The sequence below is a fragment of the Pipistrellus kuhlii genome, unplaced genomic scaffold, assembly GCF_014108245.1.
Source record: "Pipistrellus kuhlii isolate mPipKuh1 unplaced genomic scaffold, mPipKuh1.p scaffold_m20_p_2, whole genome shotgun sequence".
In the NCBI taxonomy this organism is placed as follows: domain Eukaryota; kingdom Metazoa; phylum Chordata; class Mammalia; order Chiroptera; family Vespertilionidae; genus Pipistrellus; species Pipistrellus kuhlii.
The window spans coordinates 167726123-167739145 of record NW_023425515.1 but is presented as its reverse complement, the minus strand read 5'-3'; the positions used below and the strand labels follow the sequence as shown (position 1 = coordinate 167739145).

Below are 13023 nucleotides of genomic sequence, written 5' to 3'. Positions count from 1 at the left end.
GTCTCTTTTATTTTTGCGTTTTCCCTTCTCCTCCTCCATCTCTGATTGAAGATGAAGGAAGAAGGAAAGGGGAAGAAGAAGCAGAAATTGCCCTTCAGGATAGTTTTTTAACAAGTACTTTACTGTATTTTTATTGATTTCAGAGAGGAAGGGAGAGGGAGAGAGAAAACAAACAAACATACACATCAATGATGAGAGAGAATTATTGATCGGCTGCCTCCTCCACACCCCACACACGGATTCGAGCCCACAACCTGACTGGAAATCAAACCATGACCTACCTCCTAGTTCATAGGTCAATGCTCAACCCGAGCCACATTGGCTGGCTTATACCAAGTATTTTAGAATAAAAATTTTAATTGATAATATCTAATGTTGATGAGACTGTAGAAAAACTGGTACACACAAACTGCAAGTAAAAATAAATGACGATCTCTAGCACTTATTAAGCAATTAGTCAGTGCAAAATCCACACTTCATTTCATTTGGTCCTCACAACCCTATGGGATAGAAACTACTATTGTACTATTTTATGCATCAAGAAACTGAAGCTAACCTAACAGTGTGGCTCCGAGGTTGAGCGTTAACCTTGGAACCAGGAGATCACTGGTTCGATTCCCACTCAGAGCCCATGCTTGGGTTGTGGGCTTGGTCCCCAGTTGTGGGGCGTAAAAGAGAAGACAGCTGATCAATGATTCTCTCTCATCATTGATGTTTCTGTCTGTCTCTCCCTTTCCCTTCCTCTCTGAAATTAATTAAAAATTAATAAATAAAACTGAGACTTAAAGAGATTGACTGTAGAAACAGTATATTGACACAATCATTTTTTTAAGAGCAATGAGACATGTGTTGTACCAAAACTATTGAATATATAAAATTTATATCCTTTAACCCAATTATGCTAACCTTGTGAATTTATATTCTGGATTAATTTAAGAGAAGAAAGGAACTAACTTCACAAAGACTTTCACTGCAGCATAATTTTTAAATAGTGAAAAAGTAGAAACAACTTGGATGACAAATAACAAGAAAATTTATAGATCATGAACATGACAGAATATCCTGGCTATTGAAAGAATAATTGTAAAGTGTTTAAATATGGGAGAATGTTTTATGGTATATTAAATTAAAAATTAGACTATGAAAATATAATAACCATTAAAATATATGAATTTGAATAAGAACCAGAAGGGAATAACTCCAAATGAAAATACAGTGTTAAGAATGTGGGATTATTGCCTTGGCCGGTTTGGCTCAGTGGATGGAGCCTCGGCCTGTGGACTGAAGGGTCCCAGGTTCGATTTTAGTCAGGGGCACATGCCTGGGTTGTGGGCTCGACCCCCAGTGGGGGCATACAGGAGGCAGCCAGTCAATGATTCTCTCACAATTGATGTTTCTATTTCTCTCTCCCTCTTCCTTCCTTGCTGAAATCAATAAAAAAATATATATATATTTTTAAAAAGAATTTGGGATTATAAAAGTTTTTTTTCCTTCTTTTTAAAATACTTTCTTTCATATTATTGCATTGTTTTTAATTAAAAAAGAAAAGAAAATACCGCTGAAACTGGTTTGGCTCAGTGGTAGAGCATCAGCCTGCGGACTGAAAGGTCCCAGGTTCGATTCTGGTCAGGGGCATGTACATTGGTTTCGGGCACATCCCCGGTAGGGGGTGTGCAAGAGGCAGCTGGTTGGTGTTTCTCTCTCATCGACGTTTCTAGCTCCCTTCCTCTATATATTTTAAAAAAATAATAAAAAAAAAGAAAAAAGAAAATACCCATAAAAATAGGAAAGAATGCTGAATTAGCCATGTATGTGTTCTGTTGAACAGAAACCTAATTAAACCACCAATTTAAGTCACTATATTTATCAATATCAAACAAACTTGAAAAATCTATATTTAGAACTGGTTTAATGAACTTAACAGCAATTTTGAAGACTCCTGATTGATGTCCAGCAGGAAATCTATTATAATTTCTCCATCTCATGTTCCACCTTCACGTCCAAGTTTTAAGTGAGCAGCTTTGACTAGTCTAGTTTAGACATCAGTGATTTTATAGTTCTGACTTTTGGACTTGTTCAGAGATGTATCTTTTTTCAGAGAAGCCACAGTGTGTATATGTATCCAGCTTCAGAATTCTGTGAACAGGAAAGAGACTCGAGGGACTCAGGGTTTGCCACTGCTTCTTCTGACTTGTGTTCTTTAGTTTCTTAAAGACTTTCGATGGACTCTACCAAACCTGTTATAGAAAAACTAAGAAAGGCCACATGTGAGAAACTTAGGTGCATAGGGTCTCTTGCCAGCATTTTTGGGTAATGGGATAAGGCTTCAATAGGATTTCAGTTTTGACGATTATCAAACACAAAGACAGCCAAATAAAATTACCTTTATGGATTATCTTCTACCGTGAGTCAGAATTCTGTTAGGTGTCGGGGTGAGGCAGTGGTGAGGGGAGAAGAAACTGGAAGGTTTAAATACTATATAGAGAGGAAGTTACCCCTAAATGCTATGCTTTCTCAAGCCAGCAACTCACAACTGATTAGTCAGCCATGACTCTCAATCATACAGATGACTGTCTCGACTTTACTAACCTGGAGTTTGGTAGGGGCAAGATTTTATTCAATGGGTCATATTCAGAGCTGCCAGTCAGTATTGTTTCCTAAAAGGCAAGAAAGCATTAACTTAAAATTTCTAATGATAAATCATTGGCACTATGATCCTAGAACTATGCTTTATATATATATATACTAGAGGCTCAATGCACGAAATTCATGCAAGAGTAGGCCTTCACAACCGTGGTGGCTGCCTCAATCCCGTGGCTTCTTCTGGAAGGACTTCTGGTCTAATTAGCATATTATGCTTTAATGATTATATATATATATGTTTTTTGTTAAAAATGTAATCCCCCTAACCTCACACCTGTTAGATAAGAGGTGGTAAGTGCTGATGAGGATGTGGAGAAACAGGAACCCTCGTGCACTATTTATAGGAATATAAATTGGAGTAGCTACTATGGAAAACGGTATGGAGGTTCCTCAAAAAATTAAAAATAGCCCTAGCTTGTTTGGCTCAGTGAACAGAGCTCCAGTCTGCAGAATGAAGGGTCCTGAGTTCGATGTGATCAAGGGCACTGCCCATGTTGTGGGCTCGATCCCCAGTGTGGAGTGTGCAGGAGGCAGCCAATCAGTGACTCTCCCTTACCGATGTTTCTATCTCTCCCGCCCTCTCCCTTCCTCTCTGAAATCAATAAAAATATATTCAAAAATTAAAAATAAAACTATATGATCCAGCAATTCTACTCTGGGTATTTATCCAATGGAAACAAAATCACTACCCTGAAGACATATCTGCACTCCATGTTTAGCGCAGCATTATTTACAATAGCCAAGACATGGAAACCACCAAGTATCCATTATGGATGAACGAATAAAGAAATTGTTAAACACACATGCAAACACACACAATATGGAATACTATCCAGCCATAAAAAAGAAGGAAATCCTGCCATTTGTGATAACATGGGTAGACTTTAAGGACATTATGCTAAGTGGAATAAGTCAGAGAAAAACAAATACCATATGACCTCACTTGTATTTGAAATCTCATGAACAAACTCATAGCAACAGAGATAAGATCTGTGGTTGCTAGAGGTAGAGGTCGGAGAATTAGGTAAAGATGGTCAAAAGCTACAAGATAAATTCTGGGATGTAATGTCCAACATGATGACTATTGTTAACAATACTGTATATTTGAAAGTTGTTAAGAGAATAGATCTTAAAGTTTTCATGAGTAGGGATAATATTATAAGTACCCTAGGAAGAAACATATAACCTATGATACAAGCCAGGGAAGAAAGCAAGAAGCCCTGTCCTGGACTTAAAATGCATCTTAGCTCACTGAAATTCCTCTTGCTGACTTGCTCACCAACCAGACACTGGACCTTGTCTGAACCTATATTACCTGTCTGCTTGGATTTTTGTAACATAATTGCTTTTTTCTGACTCAGATGTTTTCCTTAGATTTGACTTCTTGCCAGATCAGACTAGCTTCACTTTACCTCTCTGAACCTCAGATTTGCTCATCTCTCAGATTGGACTGGAGCTATACATGGCAAGCAGGGTTGTTGAGAATGAGGCATACGTGTGAAGACATTTAATATTAATTCATTCTCAAATATTTTTGGAGCACCTGTGCATAGATACAATTACATATAAGATACAATCTTTGATCCAGGATCTCATCGCTGAGTTGATGAGATGGAGAAGAAGTAAAAAGGTAATGACAATAGAGTGTGTGAAGGAAGAAGTTATGAGGCATACACAAATTGCCCTGGGACCACACAGAAGGAGAGTGTTTAGTAAAAGCTGACCCAAAGAAGAGCAAAGCTGGCCAAGGACAGACTCAGGGGCTGCTGCCCTGGTATGCAGGCAATGAGCCACAGTCCACCATGAAGCCAAGTTCAGGTGACAGCTATATAAAGGAGATGAAGGAAAGAGAGAACAGAACAACCTTAACAACAGGCCAGGCACTTTAAACTTCATATTAAACACCTACCAGGGAGCTCATATCTTACCTCTCCTCTGCAAATCTGGATGCTTCTTATAATGCGTTCTAAGAGGCCAACCTGCTCCGTGAGCTGGAGACTATTTTCCTGTAATTGCTTATTTTCTTTATCCAGGAAAAGTACTCTAAGAATGAGATAAATCAGAGGCATGACTAAAAATTTCTACATTATCATTAAAAACTATATCCCACTTCCCACTAACTCTGGGTCTTAGCCCAGATTTTAGAACCAACTTTGGCATACCAAGTGAAAATTAATAAGCTTCTTGCATGTACATAGTCATTCAATACCTACTGAGAGCAGAGACATACTATGTGCAAGAGAATGAAAGTCATATTTCTAGCCCTTGAGTCACATCAGGAAGGATATGATCCCATTTAGCAGTGGAACTGAAAGAAGAGACTCTGCATCACTTCAAATACAGTAACTACACAGCCTGCATCTGGTTTGATCTCATGCAGTCATCCCATACATTAGCAGCAGCAGCAGTAGCAGCAAGCATTTGCTGAGTATTTACCATGCACTTAGGCACTGGAACCTATCCACACAGAAAGCACTTCATGTATCCTATATAATAAAAGCCTAATATACTAAGCGTCTGGTCAGCCAGTCATCCATTCAACCAACCAGAGTCCAGAGTGCTAACCATTACACTATGGAATCATTCAACCAATCAAAGTGTTATCCTAATATATAAAAACTCTGGGTTGTAATGACCAGTACAACCAGAAGCTGACCAACTGGAAGTCAGTGCTGGCTCTGCCCCTAAGCAAGCAGTAAGGGGCAATCAGCCAGGCAGCAGAGGGGTTATGGGTGATCAGGTAGGCAGACCAGCAGTTAGGGGTAATCAGGTAGGTAGGCGAGTGGTTAGGGGAGATCAGGTAGGCAGACGGCCCCTTGCAGAGCTGGCCCTGCCCCCCAGCAAAGAAAGAGGGAACCCCAGGCTAGCCAAGCCATTGCACCCCAGCCTGTCACCTGCAGAGGGAGGCCACTGGTGGTAGGGGAGGCGGGGGCAGTGCTGCACAGATGGCAAGCAGTGGCAGCTGCAGGGGTGGGGCCAGCTGCCTGCAGTCCAGGGAAGGAAAGCCCCATAGGCCCTGATCTCAGGCCAGGTCTAGAGACCCTACCCAAGGGATCCCAGATTGTGAGAGGGTGCAGGCCGGGCTGAGGGACCCCCCCCCCCCCCCCCAAGTGCACGAATTTTCATTCACTGGGTCTCTAGTATGCTAATGATATGCTAAGGCAGCTCAACTGCTTGCTATGATTTGCACTGACCAATAGGTTAGCTTGCTGCTGGGGTCCGCTGATTGGCACTGAGAGAGATCACCTGGACTCTCCCTGGAGCCCTCCCACGTCCCTCCTAGACCCTGATTGTACACTAGTGGAGTCCCTCAACCTGGCCTGTACCCTCTCACAATCTGGGACTTCTCAGGGGATGTTGGAAAGCCAGTTTCAGCCCGATCCCACACACCAGACCATGGGACCCCACTGGTGCATGAATTTGTGTACCAGGCCTCTAATTAGCTCATATAATTCTCATAACAACTTCACAAGATACTGTTATAAAGCCCATTTTACAGGTGATGAAAGTGAAGCTCAGAGAGGGGACAGTAATTTGTGTAAGAAGATAAAACTAGAAGTCATAGAGCTGGGTTGCCAATCCAGAATTTTTAAAGTTGTAAAGCCCAAGGACCTCATTGCTTTGCCAGCCCCACTCTGCAGGGATGCAGTTTATATGGGACACATGAGAGTGCAATAGTTTTAATCAGAGGTTTATGTTTGAGTTTTTCCACTTACTAGCTGTGTGACCATGGCAAATTATTAAATTGAGCCTCAGTTTTCTCATCTGTAAAATGAGGAAAACTCCCTCCATAGAGAAGCTTACTGAGGAAATATAAGTCAAGTCCTGGTGACCAAATGTGTCTTCAGGAGGGCAAGACAGTATTAATGGGGAGACACGGCAAGAGGAATTTCAGGGAGCTGAGTTTCATTTTAAAGAGTCAATTGTGTGCCGAAATCGGTTTGGCTCAGTGGATAGAGCATCGACTTGGGGACTGAAGGGTCCCGGGTTCGATTCCGGTCAAGGGCATGTACCTTGGTTGTGGGCATATCCCCAGTAGGGGGTGTGCAAGAGGCAGCTAATCGATGACTCACCAATGTTTCTAACTCTCTATCTCTCTCCCTTCCTATCTGTACAAAATCAATAAAATATATTAAAAAAAAATAAAGAGTCAATTGTGTTGAGACAGTCAGAAGTAATGGCAATAAATTATGTGGAATATATAAAAGGGGGTAAATAGATAGTAAAAGGTAATCTGAGATTCTCCATGCCTGCCTGGAGCAGCATGCATCCATATCAGTGGAAAGTTCTAGTTTGCTTGGCAGATTTCTCTTCAGGCTGCAGTGCCGTGAGGTCTGGTATCAGGCTGCCCTGACACTGACTAAACTGCCTAACCAATCTGGACCTCAGCTTCTCACCCATAAAATAGGTTATAATAATGTCTCCCTCCTGGGATTGGAATGAAAACAAAAAAATAAATATATTTAGAGGTAGCTTAGAACAGTGCCTAGCATATAGCAAATGCTCAAAAAAGTGTTAATCATTATAGGTATTATTAGTGATACTGTCTGTTAAGATCAACCCACTCTTTTTGCCCTAATTCTGTGTTCTGAGGAAACTTTTGATAGTAACTAACGTTTCCTATAGAGAGGAGAGGATGGTTGAGCTAGCTGACATGTGCATTCTTATCTGCTGAGAATATTCTCCTCACAAATTAATACATTGGTTGCCTGTGAGTTTCATGAATTTAAATTACTAGTGTGAGCCCGTTTCTCTGTTGGCCTACCTTGATTCCATAGGTATCAAATGACAAAAATGAGTGTCCACACACACAAAGTGATAGGCCAGAATGAACATAGTGGGTCCTCAAGGAGGCAATCCCATTATGAAAGAGCCTACCTGAATGGCCAGCCCACCTTCTCCATGATATTTTTCTCTGTAATTTCACAACTCCTGCCCCTTGTATGAACTGCTGAAAACAGCAGACAACAGAGCAACAGTGATGAGATAGGACATGAGCTCCCAGGACAGTCTCAGGAAGCATCTCTCTGTTGAGGGAGAAACATCTCATTTGGAGTTCACTGGCAACTCTGGCAGGGCCACACCCACCTGTGCTGAGCAGAAGATATCGTGCATTGGTTGTCATGGATCAATTTTTCTTTCTCTATGAGCTGCTCCAGAAGCTTCCTATTTTCTAGGAGTAGCTTATCATTGTGGGCAGTGACTTGGTCCTGGAATTCCTTCTCCTATGAGTAAAAGCAAAAGCCCTCTAATTACCACAGGAGGAAAAATGATCAATTTAAGAACGTCAGCCTGGTTATAACTCCGATAGCCAATTTCCCTTATTTATTTTTCCTCTCTTGCGGTCTAGACTGTTTTCACCTTTTTGCTGACATTGTCAGCTAGATTGTTCTAATATATATTTTGGGACGTATCGATATGTCATGTATTCTGTTTGGGTTTTTACTCATTCTTTTGGGTTATCTGAGCGCTCAACTTCTAATAAGGTAAAATCTTCTCTATGTTCTAATTATATTAATATCAAATCACAAATACAACCGAATTTTCTAAAACTCCAGATTGAGAATTTAAATAAAAATTTCCCCATAATAGATTTCCATTTGCTTTGTAGTTGTGGGTTTTTTAAGGCAAAGAGAGGAAGATGGGAATTCAGCCACCTGACTTGGCAAACAGTATCAGGATCTCAGTTGGGTTGGCAAGTCAAGCATGTCAGCCAGGCACTAATAGGATTTGGGCAGCGAGGATGCTGAAATGATCTCTAGCTGGGCACCATGCTTCATTTTCTTACCAATGATTCCCCTTAAAACAATAGCTAATGAAGTAGCTAAAATGAAAAAGGAGTATTTTTGTGTGTGGAAAAAGCCTTAACGTTCTTATAGTGACTCAGTAGATGTTGTTGAGGACTTTAGGGGTCAAAGTCTAGAAATTCCCTTCTCATTTCACCAGTGACTGTCAATAGTAGCTAAGGACAGGGTGCCAGTTTGTCTCAGTGGATAGAGCGTCATCCTGGGTTCAATTCCGATTAGGCACATACCTCAGTTGCAGACTCCATCTTGGCCCTGGCCAGGGTGCATGCAAGAGGCAACCCACTGATGACACATCAATGTTTCTCTCTCTCTCTCTCTCTCTCTCTCTCTCTCTCTCTCTCTCTCTCTCTCTCCCTCCCTCCCTCCCTTCCACTCTCTCTAAAAATCAATGGAAAGATATCCTTGGTAAGGATTAACAACAAAATAGTAGCAGACAAGAACTTTCACCTTTTCATGTGTGTTCCTCACCTGCCAATGGTGGAGGAAGTGGGCTTGGAGAAGAATGACCTCTGGCAGAGGGGTGAATCACAGAGTTAAGAGGGGTAATTTTCTTTCTTTCTTTTAAGTAATATACCAATATAGAACATTCAGAAAAGATTGCCCATATATGTGGAATCTTAAATAAAAAAACAAACACACTCATAGATACTGACAACAAATTGGTGGAGTCAAAGGCCACAAAGTTCCAGTTATAGATAAAAAAGCCATGGAGATGTAATGTCTGGCATGGTGACTGTAGTGAACAATACTACATTTTATATTTGGAAGTTGCTAAGAGTACATTTTAAAACGTTCTTATCACAAAAAAATGTATAATGATTTACGGTGATGGATGTTAGCTAGACTTATTGTGGGGACCATTTTGTAATATATACAAATATAGAATCATTATGATATATACCTGAAACAAATATAATGTTGTATGTCAATTACATCTAAAAAAAAAAAGAAAAGGAAAAAATTGTCCATCAAAGAGTTATAAAGGAGATATTATGTTTTGAAACAAACCATTCCAGATTTTAGTCTTTAATCCAGAACCTTTCAATGTCTAACAGTAGTCTCCCCTGATATTATTTAAATGCATTTATGGTTAGTATTGAGTATAGAAGGAGCCATCCCAAAATAATACTCTATGCAGCTACAACTGGATTAGTAAGGACATTGAATGGGGCAGGCTACTGACACCCTGCCCTTTGGAAATACCATACTTCTTTGAACAAAAAAAATTAGGACACTTGCTCCAATAATAGGGTAAAATATTTTTGGGACATCTGGTTTAGATGGTCACAACAGTCAGAGGACTCAACTGGTTCGCTGTATATAGAGAAGGCTGAAAAATTAAGCCCCAAAAGGTGACATTATTTTCTGGACATTTGGTGCTTAGAAAGTGAGCCCAGCTTTTTAATGCTCAGGGTTCTGGTCCATGTGCCCTAAAATAAGCAAAATCTGGACCACTGTGGGTCTTCTCTAGGCAATTTCCAATTCTAGTAACAATTTCTCTTGAGAACTGTGCATCCATTGATTAACATGTGCCTAAGAGATTTTATACCAAAAAGAAGGCTACAAAAATTTATATGTGCCAGGAACCACTTTAGCCATTTCATATTTTAATCCTGGTGAGGGAGGGATATATTTCCCCCAAGTCACAGATGAGGAAGATGAAGGGAAAACATTACTGGCAGAGTCCATTGCTCTCCTTTTTAAATGTATGTAGTTTAATGATCTCAAGGCCATTCTACTTTGGATTCTATCCACCTTCCCCATGTCCTCCCTACCCACACACCAGCAAGTCATAATGGCAATAAGGCAAACATGAATATTTAGAAATAAGCTTGTAGGCACTAATTAAAGATTGATAAAGAAATATGGATTACCTATTTTCTCTGTCATTTAAAACTAACGGGAGTTTGAGGCAAATGAGGGGTTATAAAAATTAGGAAGGAATGAGTTACTGAAGGTGTTTCAGAACTCTTTGCTGAAGGGTGTTTAAGAAAATATATTTTTGCCGAAACCGGTTTGGCTCAGTGGATTGAGCGTCGGTCTGCGGACTGAAAGGTCCCAGGTTCGATTCCAATCAAGGACATGTACATTGGCTGTGGGCACATCCTCAGTAGGGGGTTTGCAAGAGATAGCTGGTTGATGTTTCTCTCTCATCGTTTCTAGCTCTTTATCCCTCTCCCTTCCTCTCTGTGAAAAATCAATAAAATATTAAAAAAGAAAATAAAATATATTTTCACTTGAAGGCAAGACACAATTATATGCAGGCAGTGCAGACTATTTTCAGGGTCCAGTTTGAACACCACTAGGAGTCTTAAATCCTTTTTGGCAAAGAAGGTGCAAAGAAAAGACATTGAAAGAAGGTGCAGAGAAAAGACATGAAAACATGGGCTATGTAGAGGCCACAAATAAATTTTTAAAATGAGTGGGTTTTCCAGGACCAGCATCATCAGTGAGCTTGTCACCTTTTTAACTCTCACCTTTTCTAATTTTTGCTGCAGTATTCCAAGTTCATTTTCAAGTAGTTTAATTCTCTCATCTCGAAGCTCTACTTCATGAACGAAATGACTCTTGACTCTATGAAGCTTGGTTTTGTGATGATGATATTTTTTATTATAGTTTCTATAAAAATAAATTAAAAAACAGGCACACTTGAACACAGTGGTATTTTATTTTGCCTCCTCAATACGCACCTCTCTTGGGTTTCCTCTTCTTGCTTTGTCAGGGCCTGGCACCGGACAGGGATACTTGTCCTGCCTCAGCTCTGCAGTACTTTTTGCCCTCAAGTAGGGGAATGGACCAAGGATAATCTCCCCCAAAACACCAGTTTTTATTCATCACCATGGACTCAAGTCTCTGGCTTATCTTGGTCTTGAGCTGACGAGTGTAAGCTATGCTTACAAGTTTAAATTTGGAAACTCCTTGACTTCTGACCCCTGCTCCACTGATTCAGTCGTCATTTTTAAATTTTCCAGTTCTTAGCTATGCCCTTGTATAGTAATATAACTTGCTTCAATATTGTTTATTTTCCAGATAACTAGGTCTGCTCTCAGTCTTTACCTTGAGTCTAGACTTCTAAATGACCAGACTCATTTAGTCTGGGCTTCTAAATGCAAATCCTATATAGGCCTCTGTTCAAGACTTTATTATAATTCTGACATAAATCTTACCGCCAATAAGCACAGAAAAAGATGCTCAACATTATTAGCTATTAAGGAAACACAAATGAAAGCTATAATGAAATATAACATCACAGCCACTAGGATGGCTAAGATAAAAAAGGATGTGGAAACATTGAAACTCTCATACACTGGTTTTAGGAATATCAAATGGTACAGCCACTTTGGAGAAAGCCTGGCAGTTCCTCAAATGATTAAATATAGAGCCATATGATCCAGCCGTTCCACTCCTAGAGAAAGTCCAAGAAAATGAAAACATGGCCCAGCTGGTGTGGCTCAGTTGGTTGAGCATCTTCATATGCACTAAGAGGTCACTGCTTCAATTCCCAGTTGGGCTCATGCCCAGGTTGTGGGCTCAATCCCCAGTAGGGGACACACATAAGGCAGTGTATTGATGTTTTTCTTTCTCATTGATGTTTTTTCTCTCTTTCTAAAATAAATAAAAACATTTTTTAAAAAAGAAAACGTGCATAAAAACATGTATATGAATGTTTATAGTAACACCATTCATAAAAACCAATAGGTGGAAACAACCCACATTTCCACCAACTGATGAACAGATAAACAAGATAGGGTGTGTACATACAATAGAAAATAATTCAGCCTTAAAGAGGAAATTTTGCCAGGCCAGTGTGGCTCAGTGGTTGAGCATCGACCCATGAACCAGAAGGTCATGGTTCAATTCCTGGTCAGGGCACATGCCTGGGTTGTAGGCTTGATCCCAGATTCTCTCTCATCACTGTTGTTTCTCTCTCTCTCTTCCTCTCTGAAATCAATAAAAACACTTTTTTTTTTTAAAGAAAGGAAAATTTGGCTCATACTAAACTTAGAAAATTTGGAAAAGAATCCAACTTCCAATATGATCAGTATTGTAATACTGTTGTATTTCCTGTTAGTCTTTTTGTAAGCATCTTTTGTTTAAATGGTCTACATTAAAACTTTTATCTTATGCTCTTGTCACTGATTATATCATAATGATTTTCCTATGCTATCTAGTCTTCATAGCCACCATCTCTTTCAGTTGTAATATCAATATGTTCCATGAATGTATTATACTAGATCTAACTACCGTGTTTCCCCGAAAATAAGACATCCTCCGAAAATAAGACCTAGCGCATGGAAAGATAAGACATCCCTGAAAATAAGACCTAGCGCAACTTTGGGAGAAAAAATTAATATAAGACACTGTCTTATTTTCGGGGAAACAGGGTAGTTCCTATTGCTGGATGTTTAGGTTTCTTTCTTTTTTTTTTTTTTTAATATATTTTATTGATTTCTTACAGAGAGGAAGATAGAGGAACAGAGAGTTAGAAACATCGATGAGAGATAATCATCGATCAGCTCCCCCCCCCCACTGGTGATATGCCTGCAACCAAGGTATATGCCCTTGACGGGAA

At 39.9% G+C, this 13023-nt stretch overlaps 1 protein-coding gene across 4 annotated transcripts in view; it reads right to left on the bottom strand.

Annotated features, from left to right (window-relative positions):
* Positions 1–1767: 1767 nt before the first annotated feature.
* The window catches only part of CCDC30 (coiled-coil domain containing 30), a 63580-nt gene continuing 52324 nt past the window's right edge, over positions 1768–13023 (bottom strand). Inside the window, exons 11-15 of one of the 4 annotated variants that reach the window (XM_045584690.1) lie at positions 10928–11069; positions 7732–7868; positions 4572–4686; positions 2590–2657; positions 1768–2251 (exon numbers count right to left, since the gene is read on the bottom strand). In XM_045584690.1, coding sequence (XP_045440646.1) covers positions 2209–2251; positions 2590–2657; positions 4572–4686; positions 7732–7868; positions 10928–11069 — 505 coding nt within the window. In that variant the 3' untranslated portion in view covers positions 1768–2208. Of the gene's footprint in view, positions 2658–4571; positions 4687–7731; positions 7869–10927; positions 11070–13023 lie in introns of all 4 variants that reach the window. The other 3 variants (XM_045584689.1, XM_045584691.1, XM_045584692.1) reach the window with 3 other exon arrangements.